This window comes from Lottia gigantea, assembly GCF_000327385.1.
Source record: "Lottia gigantea unplaced genomic scaffold LOTGIsca_16, whole genome shotgun sequence".
Taxonomy (NCBI): domain Eukaryota; kingdom Metazoa; phylum Mollusca; class Gastropoda; family Lottiidae; genus Lottia; species Lottia gigantea.
In genome coordinates, this window is record NW_008707965.1 from 2,081,968 (window position 1) to 2,103,548 (window position 21,581).

At 33.6% G+C, this 21,581-nt stretch overlaps 3 protein-coding genes across 3 annotated transcripts; 1 reads left to right on the plus strand and 2 right to left on the minus strand.

Annotated features, from left to right (window-relative positions):
* Nucleotides 1-1,734: 1,734 nt before the first annotated feature.
* Nucleotides 1,735-5,625, plus strand: LOTGIDRAFT_82209 (hypothetical protein; the record flags this gene model as incomplete). The annotated part of the gene is made up of 2 exons (XM_009050986.1): nucleotides 1,735-2,218; nucleotides 4,955-5,625. Coding segments are annotated over 2 exons (1,155 nt in total), but the record flags the coding sequence as incomplete, so codon positions are not given.
* A 4,223-nt stretch (nucleotides 5,626-9,848) lies between these two features.
* Nucleotides 9,849-10,553, minus strand: LOTGIDRAFT_75232 (hypothetical protein; the record flags this gene model as incomplete). The annotated part of the gene is made up of 1 exon (XM_009050987.1): nucleotides 9,849-10,553. A coding segment is annotated over one exon (705 nt), but the record flags the coding sequence as incomplete, so codon positions are not given.
* Nucleotides 10,554-17,222: 6,669 nt separating this feature from the next.
* Nucleotides 17,223-21,219, minus strand: LOTGIDRAFT_230986 (hypothetical protein; the record flags this gene model as incomplete). Its single annotated transcript, XM_009050988.1, has 6 exons — nucleotides 17,223-17,544; nucleotides 18,006-18,218; nucleotides 18,709-18,768; nucleotides 19,902-20,012; nucleotides 20,192-20,303; nucleotides 21,181-21,219. 6 exons carry the CDS (start codon nucleotides 21,217-21,219, stop codon nucleotides 17,363-17,365), a joined length of 717 nt encoding a protein of 238 aa, XP_009049236.1. The 3' UTR covers nucleotides 17,223-17,362.
* Nucleotides 21,220-21,581: the final 362 nt, after the last annotated feature.

Here is a 21,581-nt window from a genome sequence, read left to right on the forward strand (position 1 = left end):
TCTTTCGCCAAACAGCACCAATGTCGGCATCAAGAAACACAACCCATCTCTGTATAGATTGTCTTTATTCATAGATCTTCAGAAATATACCAAGAGCCACGAATTTTAACAAAAAAGACAAAATAAAAAAAATTCAAAAGTTGTAAAAAAAATTCTTTAAAAGTGTAACCGGAAAAAGCATTCGCAAAACGGTCGGATGCCAATTCGGATTAATACAATGATTCGAAAATACGGTTTTAGTTTTTTTTTAAGAAAGTAAGGTGTTTCAATTTAGATCTAATACGATTTGCATTTGTGTTCGGGTATCTCGTGCTGTAATCAAGCAATAGTTATGTAGCAAACTGAGTATAATTTTTGCTTTGGACAGTGAATTACGGGCGAATTGACGCATAAGTGTGGGCGATCTGGTAGAGGACAAATATCACCTCCATTTACACATTCCGGTTCCGGAGAATAATAATGATAATTTTTTTTAATCATTTTATCTTTTCCTTAGCTTACTTGCTCTCTGGATATTGCAGCTTTTATTTTAGAGTCTCAAAGTAGACATACAGTAGGTGAATATGTGCTTCTTACGATGATGGAAACAGGAACGATCGCGTAGACTTATTCCAGTTTACTCTTTCACTTTCAGTTTTCACATTTCAGTCCAGTAGGCCTACTTCCTTGTTAATTGGGCAATTCATGTTGGAAATAGGCATTTAAGAAATTGAACATATATTTAGTAATTAGTATTGTATAGTTAATATGAATGAAGGCATGGCCTTGAATGAGAGCGCAGGTTATTGATAAAATAACAATAATTAATAATAATCGCATAAACGAAATTCTGTAGACTATCTTTTATAAAATAAGGTATCTAGAGAAACTTCTTTAAGGTGTGAAAGTAATCATCTATAACGTGACGTATGATGTCAACAAAGCCATCATTGCTTGGGAGAAAGTCTTGGGAAATTAGGTCAAAGCTGTCATTTTATTCCTTATGACGCATAGAATATCCAGGAAAAATAAAAATAAAACGTAAGGGTTGTTAAGTTGGTACAAAAAATCCCTTTCTGTGTTTGAAACAATTTTCTTAATTTATTGAAAGAATTTCAGAATATTCACTCCGAAACTACCCCGAATGACTGCGATCTAATTGTCAACAAACATGGCGGCCCCCATGATCTGCCATCTTTTTTCTCACTTTTTTTTGACTACCCGTGGGGCATATTTCTGAAACGAATTGATGTATATGTATGTGTTACCATTATAGAGAGCATCGCAAAGCCGTCGAGAGAGCTGCGCTCTCATATAAAATGGTGAGGCTTAGTCCTGATAACCCTGTAGCTATGTCAATAAATAAATGCCAGGGATCAAGTCATATTTGCAATTAACTTTGTTCAGAATTCACTGTGATTGACTAATGTATACTTCACAATGTTACTTATTAAAGTTTGATTGTACTAGACCTTATCTTGCACTATTTCAGGAGTTAAAAGCTGATTGCTGTGTCCATTCAATAAGAAATCTGCTATGACAACCAAAAGAATCACAAGAGGCTTGAAGAGTGATGCTTTAGATGACAGTGATGATGATTTGAAGCTGGGATTCGTCGTCGCAAATGACCATTTGGCAACCAGCCTCCAAACAATTGAAGAAGAAATAGCTGAAATTACTGCACGATCTCAGAGAAGGAAAAGAAAACCCAGAAAAATCACGACTGCAGTTGGAACAGAATCTGAACAAGTTAGTTTCGCTTGCGAATTCTGTGATAAACTCTTCAAAAATAAAGGTAGTTTGTGCCTACACATGCGAATACATTCAGGCTACAAACCTCATGTATGTAGCGAATGTGGGAAACAATTCAGCCAAATCGGATCCCTGCAAACTCACTTGAGAATACATACTGGTGATAAACCATATCAATGTACAGAATGTGGTAAAAGCTTTATTCAGAAAACTGGTTTAAATCAACATCTACGAACCCATAATGGTCAACAACCGTATGAATGTCTAACTTGTTTCAAACGTTTCTCTCAAATTGGAAGTTTGAGAAGTCATGAGCGAACACACAGTGGGGAGAAGCCATTTGTTTGTATTGAATGTGGCCGAAGTTTCTCCCAAAGAGGGACATTAACTGCTCATACTAGAACTCATACTCAAGAGAAACCTTTTACTTGTGAAGTTTGTGATAAGTCCTTTACTCAGAAGGCAGGTCTAATCGCTCACCAACGCTGTCATGAAGTGAAGGAGGTCAAGGTGGATGTTGAAATGCAGGAAAGTGATCATAGTGATTTTGATCAGAAACACAGAAAAACTATTGTTGTTGGTTTGGAAAGTTTGAACAGATTTTGATATTAACCCTTTGAACACTGAGTAGTAATATAACTTAAAGTTTAGAGATTAGGGTGGTTGAAAGGTAACAAGTTACTATCCAACAGAAGGCACTGACACAGGGTTAAAGTTAAAGTTCACGAATGTTAAGGTTAATATGTTAAAATGGCAATGTATGACATTAATGTAAAGTGGGCTTTTTTGTAACAGCTGGCTGCTAGGGTTAATATTGCTTTATTTATTGGTCGGTAGTGTTGAAAGGGTTAAAGGACTTATCATGTCCCTATTTAAGGGATCTTACAGAGTTTTCTTATTTTTGTATCATTGACATTATAGAATATAACTTTTATTTGATATTTGAATAACTTAATCCAGGATAATCTTCTAAATAATGAATAGTTGTGTTTACAGGATAAATAAGAAAGAAAGGAAACAACTATATTTTACAGAATAGCAACTTCAAGTATCCTTTCTACCAAGCAAATGACATCATGTTAAGAACCAACGGATTGCTATACAGATAAATGCACTGAACCCTGTAAGAGATGCAGGTTGACAAACTCGATCATTGAAGCCGATTGAGACATAAAGTGGAAGAGATCACATTAAATAACAGAACACAATATAATAGTAAACACATGTACTCCTGTTTTTTTTTTGTTTCAACAATTTACATTGTCATAATCAAATATAATTGTCAAAATTATCTCTATGAATTAGTTTTTAATTGTATTGTACATAATATATTTATAGTTTTTGTAAGGTATGGAAGATATTTGTTGTTATTGTAAATGTATGAATGTTCCAATGAAATGAAATTTTTCTTCGGAGGAATCTAAGAGGCATGATCAAAATAATGGTTACATTTGTTGTCTGTGTTATTTCATTATTAAAATAATTTAGTAAATTGTTGCTTTGTATTGTATTTTGCCCTTCATCCTTATAGTCCAATGAACCTAATTTGTTCTAATTAGTTACTTGGACTGATTGGACTAATAATGCAAAATGACGATTGCTCTAATTTTGCAAGGGCTTATTTTATTGAGAACATAAAAATAACCTATTTAGCTTTGTAGCCATCGTATTCCACATGCAGGTTTTGACAAGTTTGACAAATGGGGATGTTTGTAGCCTACACTTTCAGAAAAGGGACTGTGATATATTTTAACTACTTTTCAGTCAAAAGCAAAGAAAGAGAAAGCCAATGCTGCTCTCCTGGCAAATTTCCCTTATTGCACACTACATCGAGTTGGCCGTTTTCATTAGCTCAAAAACTGGCTACTGAGAATAATTAGCCATGTGTAGTCCGAACATCTGGCTCAATTTCATTCTGCACAGCTATTAACTATTAGCTTAGTTAATAGCTCTCAGAGGCTGAAATAGAGGCAGATGTTTCATAGTTATATATTGAAATTAATCCAAAATGTGACATGCATACTATATTGTTAAAGATAAACAGGAGTTATCTCCCTCTCTAAGGTTTGTTTACATTTCCTGTACAGGAGTTTGAAAGGTATGATTAATTGTTTATAATGTAAATTATGCGAATACGCTAATGAAAAATCGATTTCTAGAACATAAAGCTGAATATTCACATGTTGAATGCAACTGCTGATTTGTTTCAGTGCAAAAACTGTCTTAGATGTTTCTTCAGATATTCTATGAAATAATTAAAATTGGTTTGTTTCACTGCAAAATGCGTCACCTATTTTTGAGTACAATGTTTGATCTATAAATAAGTCAAGAAAAACACATAATTATCTTTTTTTAGTATTTACCTTTAATAATATTTCATTATAACTATCGACAATTCCTTCAAAGAACAATGATTAAAATAAAAATAGTGACTGTCAAAATAAGATAAGATAAAACGTAAGAGTGATTTATTGCTAAAAACACAAGAATATGGCCCACATTATTAGGAAATTTGGTCGATTAAATATGGTGACATTTGGTAATAACTGAAATCCCCCATTCTGTATATGTTAGAAATAGATAATAAATTTGATCTTACTTTGAAACTCTAGGAAATCTTCTTTACAATCCCTTTAAGTAATAAAAAAACTTCTTACCTACAGTCAGTGTTTCTGACAGTCGTCCCTAGTAATTCATTTGAATTTTATCAGTTCGTAAAATCTGTAAAGCTTTTTTACATTGGTAGGCACTACCATTAGCTTTGTAATTCTGTAATTAATTTAACTATCACATGTTAACTTTATTTTAGGCTACCATTTATCAGATGTGAAATGTATTAAAGATAAAATGGACAGTCAACTTAGAAAGAACGAAATTCAAGAAGAAAGTCATAGTTTTGAATATGACATAAATGAATCTATCCAGGATTTTATTAACAACAAACAAATTTCATCATTTGAAGAGAAATCTTCGTCGTTCGATCACAAATTAGAAAAATTGATGCTGTATGAGGATTTATTTGAAACTGATTCAAACACCAACTCCAGTAAAAACTCTCTGGATGCTTTTCAGGAAGACCATACTTTGGATTCAGTCGATCTGGAGGCCTCAGAGAAATCCAACAATTTTCCTGATGAAGGGATAAAAGTTACCAATCTTACAACTGAAGATAATGATTATTCAGAAAGTTCTCTAATAAAAGACAGTTATTCCCCTTTGAAAGTCATACCTGACCCTAAAACTGTAAAATGCAATGAATGTGGAAAATTTGTTCTAAAGAGTTCAATGAAGGTACATGTGCGAAGTCATTCAGGAGAGAAACCCTTTCAATGTGATGTTTGTAGTAAAACATTTACAGTTAAATGTAATTTGAGAGATCATCAGTTAACTCATAATTCAGACAGACCTGTCCAATGTCCAGATTGTTCTATGAGGTTTAAAACTGAACATTTAATGCAGATGCATTCAAAAACTGTGCATTCAGAGGTCAAACCGTTCTCATGTGAGAAGTGTCATGTGAAATTCAAACTCAGACGCAATTTACAAGTGCATATGAAGATACATACTGCAGAAAAACCTTTTAAATGTACGTCTTGTGATTATGCGACTGCACATAAGAGTTGTCTCAAAACACATTTTTGGACACATACTAATATCAAACGTTTTCATTGTGAAAAATGTGACAAATTTTTCACCCAAAAAGCGAAACTTCAGGATCATGTCAACATTCATAATAATATCCGTTCTTTCATCTGTAATCATTGTAATAAACCTTTCAATCGTAAAGACAATTTAAAAGTTCATCTAAGATCTCATTTAGGAACGAAACCTTATAAATGTGATGTGTGTAGTAAATTATTTTCATCAAGTCAAGGCCTGAATTATCACATGAAGAAACAAAATCATAAAGGAGAGAATAAACTGTGGGATGAAGTGGCAATGAAACCAAACATGATGTCAGTTCAGAGTATGACACCTTATACAACTATACAGGAGAAAAAACCTAAAATGTCTTCCTATGTAGAATCAATTGATATATCTTGATAAATAAATTATAATATTAATATATAACAGAGCTGTTTATTATTGTTTTCCCAATAAATGATATATTGTGGGTGACAAGACACTACTCTAGGCTACTTTTCACTGGACATTTTAGACACAAATGTCTGGCAAATACGTCCAAATCAACAGCCCTGGTCTATATTATAACAAATAAATTATCTTAATGAATAATTGTAATTTGCATAGTAATTGAATAACATTGTCCCACATCTATGTATGATATCTAATTTTATATTTTATTATTAATTAATATTGATATTCTTTTAAGTTCACTCACATATTTTATATGAATATAAATTGACAGCTGTGATATTATCAGTAGTTCAACAGATCTTATTACCTTGTTTCCAAACTCTCTTGGAGTTGTCATACCCCTAAACTAAACTTTGTACGCACATCTCAATCCACGTGTCGAGGATAACCTTGAATAAGTGATTTCATTCATAATTCAGGTCGACCCAACTGTAAATTGGTAGGGATAATCCAGGCATGATCAAGAGGTTGTTGGTTCCGATTTTGATCAGTATGTGAAAGTCTGATGACCTTAAATAAGTCATCTTCACTCATAATTCCACCCAACTGTAAATTGGTAGGTAAAATCCAGGAATGATCAATCTCAAGAGGTTTGACAAAGGATCAGGACAATCTGTCTGCCTGATATACAATGTGATTCTTTCAACTACAATTAGAATGTCAGTCTAATTTTCTGACGTTCCTGAAGGTTTATATGCCAGTTGACATGGCTTTAATGAAATGAAATGAATGGAGTTTTACGTCAGACTTTTCAGCACCATGTGGGCTAATGAAGATGGACAACATCATGCAGGATGCAATGAGGGAAATTGGCCAGGACAGCGGCATTAGCCTGCTCTTTTTTGATTTTCAACTGTCAGGGGGAAACAGACTTGGAAATGCGATGGTATTATCTCGGAATTGAACCCTGGACCTTCAGTTATATCTAACTCACTGAGCCAACAGGACTCCCAACATGGCTCTACTGGGTTTAAATGGAAGAATAAATAATATATTGTTATATTATGCAACACATAAATCAATAAAAAATTCAAATGACAGTATAAATAACAATAATAATAATATCATAATTCAATATTACATAATTATAATATAATAATAATATAATCTACATTTATCAAGGTATTTGTGCACATAAGGACAATTTGGAGCAAACATATAAATAAACAAGTATTAAAAGGGACAGGTGTGTGTTGATTTGAATGTAAATAGTCTTTAAAATAATAAAATAGAAATGTACGAAAATCGCATAATTCCTTCAAGAATATCTTAACTAGGAATTTCTTTTCCCATTTCTATAGATGTCTTTTCTATATCTGGCAGCGTCTCAAAAAAGACGAAAAAAGACACTCTTCTGTTTAACTTTCAAACACAGAAAATTCTGGACATCCATGACTTTGAAAGTGGTGACTTGAGAACACTATTACTGATTGACTTAGCTAAATAATTCATGTTTCTGAGACTAGGTACGATTGGTACAAAAAAATGGTGCACCTGTCCCTTGAATATATCATAACTCTTGGACCACAAAATTAACAACAACAGAAAAATATCAAAACTTTAAGAAATACATTAATTTGATTGGTTATTATCAAAGCTTTAATATCAGCAGGCCTTAAAATTAATATTGGTGATTGACAATCACATGACCGAAACATTATATATCATTTTACACTAGGATTTAATGAAACTGTATCGCAGCTAAAATATTTTATTATTGTAGTTTTAGACTTAAAATGTGTTATTTCAATTATTATTTATTATACCTTAGTATGTACCAATATACAGTGTATATGAAATATATATATGGTTTGATTCTGTAAGTAATAACAGTTAAATGGGTTGTTAAGAGCAATTGCAGGAACCATAGACATCTGATTGTAAATTTGAATGGTGCAAATTGATGTCCCCGATACACATAAGAATGTTAGACAAACCTCTTTACAATCCCTTAATTGAAAATTTAGTTCAATCATCTGGTAAACTGGACGACTATATAGATGTATATTGTATATAGTATGCATGTAAAAGGCACATCACTGCATATTTATAGCTCAATCTAATCACACATATAAAATATGTAACATATTATATTACAAGCTTATCTGATGCAAATTACAATATTATAAGCTAAAAATATGATAAGCTTTTGACCAAACCAATGCCTAATTTAGGCTGAAGCACAAAACCACTTTTATAACACAAATTTTCAATCTGATTAAACGTTTTGCCTGTGGTAACTCTACCTTCATTCCAGTCTAACTAAATTGTTACGCATCTCATGTTCCTGATTATTTATATTGGGTCAATTTCCCATTGAACATGATTGACAGACGGATCTCTTCAGATCATGGATGACATGTGTATTAAAGATGGGTTCCCTTATTTTCATTAATGAAAATGGAAATGCTAATACTTTTATGAATAGAAAGTAGAGGTGTTCTAATGACTTGGAAAAATACCAGTTTGTCTCACATGCCCATAATTAATTCATAATTAGCTTAATTAGAAGAGAATTTCCAGCAGAATTCAAGTCAGTGGCCAATCAAGAAAGGTCGAAAAGTATTTTTTTTTGTTTATCCAGACTGTATATACATGGACATTTATAATTGTTTAAAATCTCCTTTTATATGCAATAAGGACATAATGATATGATTAATAATACATGATAATTCATTAGAAACACCAATTAATCTAATAGTTTGCTTAATTTGACTCCATCTTTAAACTGCATTAAAAGCACATTTTATCAGATTATTGAAAGTTGAAATATATTTATTACTGACACAGTACATTGAAAGACAAGAAAGAACACTGTTAAAGCTCTAATAAAAATAATATTAAAACAAGCATATTTATATATTATATATCACCACAAAAATGTATAGACTTATAAAAGGCATATTATTATTATTATTATTATACAGAAACAATTGATGTGAACTGTGCGCATTTATGTATTGTAAATTCTTAACAGTGAGAAGATTTTGTATTGTATATTCATATATATTCTTTGATCTAAACATTACATTTTCTTACAACCTATTAAATATTCAATGTCACACCATAGTAATGAATCCACAAAGAATAATGAACTTTACTTAATGTTTTCAAATATTTTTGGCCTTAAAAAATTAACAACAGGTTTTTTAAGTTAAAACTTTCAGATACCTTAAAAGGCATATTTATCTAGCTTAAATAACATCTGCTAATTAAAACCAGAAGTAACCTATTTCTAATCAATTAATAAACAGAAAATATTTCAAAATAAGCAGTTAGGGGACTGGGGACCATTTTTACTGACAAGCTGAGAATAATGAAAAAAAACAAGCATGCCCGTACCATAAATATAGTTCAAGTTCCTTGATAATTATGTATATAAATAAATCTTTCAGTTTTTCAAATTTAAAAAAAATTCTTGTACATCAAAACTGCATATTTGTGCAATACATTATCAAAGCACATGTCTTTTAAATTAGGTCATAATTGTGAAATGCTACAAAATCACAGATCTAGTCAGACGGCCATTAACTCACCTCTAGTAGAGAGAAGGCAGTGTTTGTTGATCAGGGTTCTTTAAATATACAGGAGGACTGTAAGTGAGGGTAGCCTAGGGTAGAGATACTATTCATATTGGGTAGGTTAGGAATCATAGGGAGCTCACTATTCATACTGTACTGTACAATAGATGGGTCGTTATAGCGTTGAGGAAAGGTAGGGGTTTGAGCCATGTAAGCACGATCATGAGGAGAGGAGAGATAAGGCCTGTCTTGTGAATGTTGAGAGGGGGTAGAATAAGGACGTTCAAGTGAGGGGTTGGAGTAAGGTCTATCAATAGGCTGGGTGGAAAAGGGTCGGTCATGGCTTGGGGTAGGCATATTAGAGAAACTTCTCTCTGGATTGGCGTTCATATAAGATGAAGTATATTCTTTGGCTGGAGGCAAGACAGCTTCTGTCTTTGGTTTCTTCACTGATGGCTTCCTTATAGGTTTGGGAGGTGCATTCGACGACTCCTGTGTCTCGTTTTTTTCATGAATTCTACGATGCCTGCGAAGATGATTGGTGCGACTGAAACATGATCCACAAGTCTCACAGATGTACGGTTTCTCTCCAGTATGAACTCGAAGATGATCCTTTAGACGGCTTTTCTGTGTGAAAACTTTTTCACAGTAGGTACAAGGTAGACGAAATTCTTCCATATGGATCCGTTCGTGTCTTTGGAGTAATTTTTTTGAAGGGTAGGTCATCTCACAGCCTTCGTGTTCACAAACAAATGGTTTCAGACCACTGTGAGAGCGTTCATGGATTTCCATATAAGCCTTCTCAAACTCTTTCCCACAAATTGTGCAAGCGATTTTGGAATTATTGTCATGTGTTATCATATGGCGTTTATAACGCCCTTGAAAAATAAAAGTCTTACTACAGATATCACAAGAGTATGGATGGATTTCAGCATGACTTTCACCCTCAGGGTGTTCAGAGTCTACATGAACTTTTAAGTTCGGATAATTTTCAAACTTTGCGTCACAAGTGCACTTATAAAATTCTCCAGTATGCAGCTTTAAATGTTTTTTGTACAAACTGAATTTTTCAAAATGGTCGCCACACTCTGAGCAGATGAAGTCGTTTCCTAGACGATTTTTAGTACAACTGTTTAACTGGTGATGCATCAGAGACGAATCTTTAATAAATCTTTTGTGACAGAAGGGGCACTTGAAAGGCTTTCTGAGCATCAGGGCTATTTTTTCAGGGCTGTCTGGTTGGGGCAGTTTAGGAGGAAACTTGGCACGTGATTTCCGTTTTTTCTTGGGTCTATTATTACGTTTTGGGTGTTTACTGTCCCATTCTGGTGAATCATAAGAATCGGAATTGACAGAATCTTCAAATTCGTTTACAACTATTTCATCCTCATCAAAACTATCGGACAATTCTTGAGAAAATATTCCAGGATGAATTTCAGGATTAAATTTCTGACGGGTGCTCTTCGAAGGCGTGTCTTCCTCTGCCACTGCCTCTTTCTTTATTGCGTTCAATCGTGAGCGTTTAATATGCGGCAGATATTCAACATCCTTTTCTTCCAATTCTTTTATTTTCTTCAGACGTAACTTCAAGGAAAGAGTTCGTCGATTTTGATTTTGGTAATAACGATTTAAAGGTGAATCTATCAGTGATTGTTCACTTGGTTCTTCAGTTTGACTTTCAGAATCTTCTGATTCAGCTATAACTTGAATTCCAATATCAGCTTTCTGAACTTCAGATTTATTATTTCCTTCATTAGGTACAGTTTGTGTTTCACTATCCACCATTTTTCGTCGCAAGGGGCCTTGACATGATTGGCACAATGCATTAGAGATTTTGTTTTTGTCTACAGGTCCATTCTCTGCCTTTTTCTTACAATTTACTGGAACATTTGAGTGTCTATCACGATGACTGTTTTTATATAAATTAGACTGAACCCTGCAATCTATCAGAGAATGAGGGGAGGTAAGTGTGTTTGTTTTTCTTCCAGTATCAGATGCCTCCTTGGGATCTTCCCCACTTTGGACACGAAGATCAATGGTCTGTGAGTGGTGTAGAATGTGATCTAAACGAGGCATAGCTTTAGGTTCTCCAGAATTTTCATGAGATTGGATCTCAAAAGGTGAAAAATTATGACGTGCAGCTGCTTGTTGTTCCCAATCTGACCTTGCATAATAAACTGGTTGTGAGGACCAGGGGGAGGAAACATCCTGCTCAGTTCTTCGTGGGTAGTACTCCTCAGCATTGGCTTGACTCTGCATCCAGCGATTGGCACGTTCCTTCATAATATGAGGTGAATCCATATGACGCCTGGGACCATTGCTAGCTGTATCAGAACTTGAAGAAGTGCGAGTGTATGAGTGCGAGCCGCCATCTTGTATTGATGGATTATGCTGATAACTTTCAGGTTCCATATTTTCAAAATTTAGACCTCACCTTAACATCTTTTACTAGCTGAAAGTAAATTTAGGAATATTTTTATAACATGAAGTTTGTAAGGCTATTTGCTATCAAATCACTATTATACATGTGATAGGCCTACCAGTAAATAGAACTTGTATATATCCATCTTCACAATGTCAAGCTATTAAGAACTTCGTACTAATACCTTGACTGCAATAACCACTATTCTAGTATCACGGAATGGAGTGATTTTATTGGATTGCATGCAAGTGAATACGGACAATCATAGTCCTTGACAGAAAGGCTGTAAATATCACGGCTTTGGGTTTACAGATTTTCTGTTTAGACCTCTGATTGGCTGTATTCTCCAGCATATAATGCAATCTAATTGCTTTAATTAAAAACTTCCATGATACAAGAAAGGTGAATTGCAGTCAATGTATAGATACAAATTAGCTTGAATTTGAAATAAGACAAAGTTTGTGACAGCTTGACATTGTGAAGATGAAGAATATCAAGATATTAATCAGGGCTGAAGAAATGTCGCTATTTAGCAATCATACTTTCTTGATTCCCTATAAAAACACTAGTAGGCCTACTGACTATTTCAAAGTAAGCCCATTTCATTTTAATATACTGCATAAATCCTGCCAAACACCTCACATGCACTTGAAGCATAGAAAGATAGGGTCTATACAGTGACAACTACAGTCAGATGCTTCATGTGCCTGTGGAATCACAGTAGATCCCTGGCCTATCACTTACAGTGACCAGTGGAAGGCAGTTTAACTTGGCCCACAGCTAGTTATTTGACCAATTATTCTCTCTAAAATCATTCAATCTACGAAATATTAGTGTGAATACATTTCAAAATAAGACCAGCCTTTGGTTACACCCAGTCTGGATGTACCTCATTTTTTACACCAACATTTTTTGACAGCTCTCTTCCACGTATCCGCCCAATTTTGTTTACATTTAAGAAACGCTTAAAAACATACATGTCACCATTGCCATTTACGATCATATGGACAGTGCTTCGAGTGTAGGTATAAAATATGAAATCAGCCACTTACAATATGGTAATTTTGCTTCAATGAGCTAAAATATTAATAATTTTATCAATATTTATACAACCGGAAATCAAACTACAACTAAGGGAGGTAATCAATGTAAACAATGAAACTAACCAACTGCATGTCACGTTTTTTGAATATAGTTATAGAACAATTAAAAAGTTAATTATGATAAATTATCATATATCTTTACTTGCTATTTTTTTTTCATAAATAGCCTATTTAGGTTTAAATCTAATTCATTCTTAAAGGACTTAGTGTTTTCTTAGGCCGTATCAAAAGATACATTTTATGCAGATACTTTAATTTAAAGGGGAGGTTGTATTGAAGAAAGGAAATGAAGTGTTCTGACCAATTTTATCCACTTTATTGGGCAAATAAGGCTAAAGCCATGCAGTGTGCAATTAGGGATTAGTTTGGTTGAAAGGTAACAAGTTACTATCCAACAGAAGGCACTGGCACAGTGTTAAAGCTATATTCACGAATGTTAAGGTTAATATGTAAAATGAAAATTTGTACTCGTAGTCCAAAGACTTAAAAAACAATTAGGAAAATTTACCTATTCATGGCACAGCCTGTAGCACACAGGTGATTTATTGTCCCATCTAAAAGACCCATGTCAACCTCTCTGACCTGCGTCATGGGCAGAAGGAAAACCAATTGGAAAATAATCAAAGGTATATTTTATAATGACCCACATCTGGATTGAACCATGGACCTTCACGTTAGCAGGCAAGCATCTTACTCTATGACCAACCTTGATCATGTTTACTTGAAGAGGATGATTCCTGTGGTGTATCCTATAAGACTGAAGCTTTGACTTTCCAAACATTAGCTCCTGCATAAAAATATTTGTTGTTGGAACTATTGACTCAAACTGTAAATACTGTAATCACACATTATAATGAAAATAAATGAATTGATGAAGGCTTTTGGTTTCTCTAATGCATTGGTATTCTCAGGCCCAAAACAAAAATTTCATGAATGAATGAAATAAGTAACAGACAAATAAGAAGTATTTTATTATGACAATATTTAATGATGATAAAAATAAATATTCAATAGAAAATGTTGAAAGTGAACAAACAGATGTGAGGTTTCGAAAGAATCTGGGCAACATGCCACAAAAAATCTTGATATAATAATTTGTTGTAAGTTTAGAATTTCACATTGAGAAATACCATACTTACAACAAAAATTTATTTTAAAATTGTTTGTGGAACAGGGCCCTGGACTTGTTTCTCATAAAAACGTAACATAATGTTGATTTAAGATAACAACCAGCAATAGGATTGTCTCATTTACCAATCAGAAGCTACGTTTTCTTGAAACAAGTCTCTGATTGGTCAATAATTGGAAATTGATTTTGAATTTTGTTTTTTTTTTGACCTATCAGATGACTGACTAGATTTCAGAATTTTTTTTAATTCAGTATAGTTAATAATATACAATATATACAAAAGGAATAAATAAAACAACAAACACAAATATTACATCAAATCATATAACAACACTAAAAGTCAAGGAAAAGAAATCAAGAAGGTAGACATGAGAGGAAATTTAAAATATCAGAGTTTGGCCATTTGGGAAAAGAAAGATATATAAATGAAAGGGATTGTACAGAGGCCTTCTAATTTTTTTTGTGTATTGGGGACATAGATAGCATCAATTTGTATCATTCCAATTTTCGATCAGACGTCTGTGGTTCCTGCAATTCCAATAAAACTAAGTCTTTAACGACGTCACTATGGCAAAAACTGCTCATATATAAAGCCCTTTGTGATGGTGATGTCGTAAAACTCTAAGTTTCAGTCAAATTGTAAGAACCACTCATGTCTGATTGATTTTTGGAATGGTGCAACATCATAAGAACAGAACTTCAGTAGAAAACGTGCCAGATTATATTTTAGACAAAAAATATCAAAAAAAAAAGAAGAAAAGAAAAAAAAATTATAAGATTAATTAAATTATTACTAACTAAACAATACAACCTTAATAATCACTGTTACCATGGCAAATAATCTTACAACAAATAACATAAAACATGCAAATCTAATTTAATCTCATGATATACTCAAACTTAAACAACCTAAATAACTCAGATTTCAAAATGTTACTAAACCCAAATTTGATTATCACACAGTTTTATCAGCCTGGCTGAGAGGAAGAGGTTCATTTGTTTCTATCAAATATCTAATGGCTTTCTTAAAGTGTAAAAATATTACCAGTTTTGTCTAATTTCAGTTTAGGAACAACGAATACCTCAAATCATACTTCACAAAGAGCAAAGATAATTATAAGGATTTAATACTAAATAAAGTGTGAAGTGAAATTTGGATTTCTGTTAGCTGATAAAGCTAATACTGAGAGGATTAACCAGCTTTTAATATCAGGTTGTATCACAAATATGGAAGCTTAGTACATTTTGTACAATAAAATCAAGTTAGGATAATTATACACAACCAGGGAAGATTCAAAATATAAACAAAGTCATCTTCACAATGTCAGATATTACAAACTTCATACTTATACCTTGACTGCATAGCCACTATTCTTGTATTACAGAGAGCAGCGATTTGATTGGATTGTATGTTAGTGAATACAGTCAATCAGAGCTCTTGACAGAAAGTCTATATATCAACAATAATTCTTACCACTTACACTCTTTCTGTCAAGCACTCTCATTGGCTGTATTCGCAATCCAACCATATGGCAGCATTTACTAATTTCTGTAATACAAGAAATGTGTCTATAGCAGTCCAGGTATAAGATGAAGTTCGTAAGACATAGTGAAGACATTGTTAATGAGCACATTATTTTTTGATAGTTTCAATGGTAATGAAGGCAAGACAAGTTTAAATTGCTGTGTTGGTTTGTAGAGTGAGCAATATAAAATTTATAATTATTCTACCTAACATCATGTGAACAGTTGTGTTTATTTTCTATTACCTCCCTTGATAAACTCAAATATCTATGTTCGACTAGCCACTCAAAATAAATAACAATTAAAAATTATAGTTAATAAAAATCACTTTGTTCCCAAAATACTGTTAGAAGAACTGAAAGTAGAAGCCAAGCCTGGATATGACTATATTCATAGGAATTGTTTGTTTTTTTGAAACCAAGAATCATTCCAAAATATGAAGAACTTTTGAGCCAAGAGCCTTATTCTGGAAAACTTAAGATGATTTTAGTGTTCCAGTAATCTGATTGGTCAATTACTAAAATTAAACTAAAAAATAGTTTTGTTATCCAATCAGATTACTGTAATTCCTAAATTAGTTTTTAAGTTAAGTTTTGGAGAATAAGGCTCCAGAACAGTATCTCTCCTGAAGATGTAGTTGTCCATTTTAATACCACTCATTTTACTGAAAGATTTGTCTGCCTACAGTTACTTACTGATACTACAAGACTCATTTGGTAGAATAAAATAAAGCTTCGAACAGTTCTGCTTTCTCTAACACCAGGCTGGTTGTATTCACAACTGCATCAACACGAAGACAAACAACCTTATACACATCAATCTAGGCTTGGCATTTACTTTCATTGAGCAAGTTACACAGAACTTAAGCAAAGAAAATCAGAAATAAATGATAATGTTCACCCTTTATAGTCTGACAAAAATATATAACGTACATGTACATCATGGAAAGATAAGAAACCACTGAAAAGATACACATTATCTGTTGTCAGAATTAAACACAATCAGCCTAAAATTTTTTGAGGTAAAAAAATAGTGATTGAAACTTTTTAAACCTGGCTTCATTCCTCATTGTTTCAGCAAAACAATAGGACTATTCATTTGGTCATTGTTTCACTTTAGAATAAATAGTATCACAAATATAATTGTTATTCCTATATTCTCACTACTAAATAAAGTAGACTAGTCTATTTTAGTTTTTAATCTTTCCTGGATGAACAATAATATTAATTATATCCAATCAGGCAAATAAATCAGACCTATTAATCTTTCACCAAAATAAATATGAGATTACACAAAATCAACAGCAATATAATAAAATTATATTATGCATTAAATTCACAACTTTTTAATTTTATAGACAACCCAGAAATTTCCCTGAAGATGAACTATTCTGACATACTTGAACACTATAATTTGATCATATCAATTGAATAAATGTAAGAGCGGAAGAGTTCAATTAAATGATTAGGGGTGCATCACATGACCAAAGCTCTATTTACAGCCGACATTATGTACTCTGCACACATCCAATACTCTGTTTAAAATATTGCAGACCCAGCTAGCTGAGTCAATTTTGATTCATATTGAGTGGACCAATTAGAAATATCCTTTTTTTTTTTAAACACCATTTTCATACAATGGTGACCATGCCATATATTTTAGAAATTTGTAATATTCATGAGGTGAGCTGACCAATCAGAAATAAGTACGATATTTAGAGAAATTACTGAAATTTCAAGGATTCCTGCACTGAGAAAATAAAAAACTTACACATTATCAAAAGTTGCCTGATTTTAGCTGAAACAGATTTAAGTTGAGCTGTACCAACTTGTCTTTAGCTAAAACAGAAGGCTAGACAGCTACCACAACAAATACAGAAGCACATGGAGCCAATCAAGATGTAGGTTGCTGTGGTCAACCAGAAGGCAAAGTAATACAATGTGGGTTCACAATAGTAACTACTGGTGGGGTCAGTGGCATTAAAATCATTATATACTCTATATATCCATACATTGCCTGGAATATACAAACATTATAAGAATAAAAATATGTACAAGCAAGACAATTAATTAAAATCTTGAGTAAAAGTCATGTAGTTTTAAATTCCTCTACAGAGAAGTACCATCAGGTGTTTCGAAACGAAACATTAAAAGTATAACTGATGATTCTGATAGTAGAAATCTACAAGTAAATGATTGAGTCAACCCCGATAGGTCCAATAATAACTTCAGATTTCTCAATCTTGTTTCTCCTGTTGGTGATGCAGATCTAAATAGGCTACGTGAAAAAAGCGTCTGGTCATTCAGATGGATAAACCGAGGCTCTGTGTGCTACAGACTGTGCACTTAAAAGATCACTTGACAGTCGGAAATGAAAACAGGAAGTAACGTTGCTTTCCTTGCAAAATTTCCCTCATTGCATACTAAACTGTATTTATTTCATTATTGAGACAGGGAGAGGTATCCAATAAAACCTACCAGCTATGAACCATCCAAATAGAAAGCAATCAATCAGATGAAAAGATTTTTGGCCTTTTTTCTTGGCCTCGGGTGGAGTTTCTTCTTCATCATCAGACTTACACAGCCTCGGAACAAAACTCACTAGATTCCTGAAGGCGCCAAATGCTCCTGCTACTATCAGGTATATAGGTATAAATCTTTCTCTGGGGCAATCTTCCAGATGTATGGAACCTGTAATAATTAGTAATGGAAGATGACATTAAAGGGAATGGAAAGAGGTCTTCTTAATTTTGTGTGTGTAGCAGGGACACTGATAATTTACACTGTTCCAATTTTCAATCAGACATCTGTGGTTCCTACAAATCCTCTAAAACTAAGTGTTTGGACCCTTCTCCTTGATATACATTGGCTTATATCCTTATAATACTACTACCAAGTAAACATTATTTAGCTATTTGGACTCTATTTGTCCCATTTTAAAGACATACATGTAGTAACAAAGTAGTTCCAGGTGTTCAGGTGTCTAATACCTTCTGCTGGGTAATTAGGTTCCGTGAGTTTGAATCATCCATAAGGTAAGAAAAAATTCTTATTCCTGATCCAGTGCTTCTGAAAGTCAGCCCAGTGTCCAGCGCTTTTGAAAGTCAGCCCAGTGTCGAGTCCCCCCCTACCCCCCCCTCCTTAATACCTACTTAGTATTTAGTTATTAAGTATTACTTACCCATACAGATCATAGCAATTGGTATAGCAAATATAATACCCAATAATATAGTGAAACACACTGTAATTATAAATACAGGTAATATATGATATAAAAATAGTAAAACATTATTTGTATCTTTCCTGAATTTCACGCTACGCAATCTCCAGGCAACTGACCTATTTTCAGCCTGCGTCAAATTGAACAAGTAGCACTTATTCTCATGTCTACACTTCGCCATGAGTTAGGAATGTTTGTTTAAAGAAGTTTCCTTAAGGACATTAAAGGGATTGTAAAGCAGTTTCTAAATTTTCTGTGGTTCCTGCTATACCACTAAAACTAAGTGTTTGATGACGTCACTCATCACAAAGGGCCTTATGTCTTAAAGAATATTTCACGATTGGTGATATCATCAAACACTTAGTTTTAGTGCAATTACAGGTACCAACAGACATCTTAACAAAAATTGGAATGATGCGAATTGATGCTATCATTGTTCCCAATGCACATAAAAATTTAGAAAACCTCTTTACTATCTCTTTAATGATGGTTTATATGCACTCAAAAATGGAACTTTCTATTTTGGCATACTAGAACAACTTAATGGAATTCTAAAAACAGAAAATTAATCTGATTTGGCTGTTACATAATCATTCTGGTTTCAGACTTATTATTACAGTATGGTATGATATTGGATAAACAGGACAAAATATGAAGTTGTTTGGCCTCAAGCTACAATAATACCACCACTATATTTAGTATTTAGTGACTAGTAAAGGCTAAAAGTTCACCTCACAAAAGAGAATTAACTCAAGTTTAACTAATAGGATTTGTCAGATATAACTACCGTAATTTGGCAAATCTTGTGTACCAGTATTTTCTGTAATAAATTGTTCATTGTCCAATTTACATCTTTTCTATTGTACCCATCAAAGCCTGTCTGTAAAATATACGACTGCATGTGTGACTACTAATTAACGGCCCTGATTGGCTGTATTCACTAGTGTACAATCCAATCAAATTACTGCATTTGTGATACTGCTCTTGCAGGCAAGGTATACCACATGAATATCTGCACCTGCGTCGGCTACACCCAGACTCGCGTCTAAGGCTTCAGTGCTGACTGCGGAAATCCCCTTACTCCTATAAGACACCATCTTAGTGGACTATATATCCAGCACCAATTTATCTTAAAAACAAAAACTAATACTTACATGTACTGACCAACGTCTCCAAGACTTTCATCAAAAAATCCAAAACTCCACTTGACTTGGCCTTAGCCTCTTTCACACGACCAAATAAGGAATCATAGGAGGGTGGGGGACCTAGAATACAAATATCACATTATATATTAAGAGAATGTGTTGAAAAGTTTAAAATGACAAGAGGGCCACTTTGTTTTGGGTGTTTAGGCCCATTTTGTGACTTTTGTGGCCATTTTGACACAGGGCTAAGTTGACTATAACCTGTTTAAAACTATCAGTTAAAATGCCCAAACTCTAACCTGTAGGATCATGTAAAGCCTGTTGATATGTAGGTAGTTCAACATCTTGATGGGGTATGGCTGTGGCACCAGGTTGTGGTTCCGAAGAGTAAGGCGGTGCCGGAGATGATGGCTGAAAGACAAAAATAGTTATAATAGAAGTTGTTGAATAGTAACCAAGGTGTTACAAATCATCCATTGTATTGTCTTATTCTTAGTTTCAAGCAAGATAAAATGTATTAATGTATACTTTGACAAATACAAAATGGCAGATTTCAGTTATTACCAAATGTCACCATTTTTTATCAGCCGAATTTCCTTATAATCCCTAGTTAGAATCGGAATTCCAAGCGTCGTCTGCTAGAATGTAGTCCAAAGAATGAAGTCACGTGAGCAACTAGCGGATTCCGTGTCAGCAGAAAATTTCTATCGAACACAAAGTGGGCCATATACTTATGTTGTTTCTGTGACTTTTAGCAATAAATCACGCTACGTATCTTATTTTGTCAGTGACTATTTTTTTTTTAAATCGTGGTTCTTTGAAGGAATTGTCATTAGTTTGAATTGATATCAAAGATATATACTAAGAGAAGTTGTTTTAACTTTGACGAAATTCGGTGTTGAATCCTTATATGCACGAAAATAGGTTACACCACTGTATAACTATTATGACAAAAAGAACACACCTTCGCAGGTGTGGAAAATCCCCATTAAACAACAGAGTCTAACTGTCAAAATAGCTATCAAAAGCTGAAACAGAGGCAGTTGTTTTGGACTTATAATAGACCTACATTCACATCTTGAGTGATGACATTTTGATTACATGTTTCTAAATTCCCAGACCTATTAATTTCGCAATAGTTTTGGCTGTCGAAATGCATTCATAATTTCAGATCAAAAAGGAGTCTATTAACATTTTAAATTTTCTTGAATACAGAAACTCGGAGGCAACAATCTGGCACAAAGTGGCAGTATTTCAGCGCGTTATTTTATGGAAAAAAAGTATTTACCTCTAATCGGTTCGCTTCGATATCTTTGTTCGTGGCCATTTTTGTCAAGGGGATAAACAAAGTCAATGCGCATGACACAAACTTTTATGGAAGCCCAAATAGGACTAGGCTAAGGAGATTTGACCCAAGTCAACAGAGGCTTTAAATAATAGTGATAAATATTATTCAAAGTTAGTGTCTTGAACGTATTTATAGATAACAATCCACACTGATCCATGTAGGCTATTGACCTCTTCCAAGGGCTTTAAATACCGGTTGCTCACACAGCTAGTGTTGGACTCTCTTCCGTTGCCACTGGTGCCATATACCTGGCCCTGCAACGTATTTATTCAGATTCAACCCACGCATAATTGGATCATCTGAATGGTCAAGCGAACTAACCGCCATTATTTCAACATGTT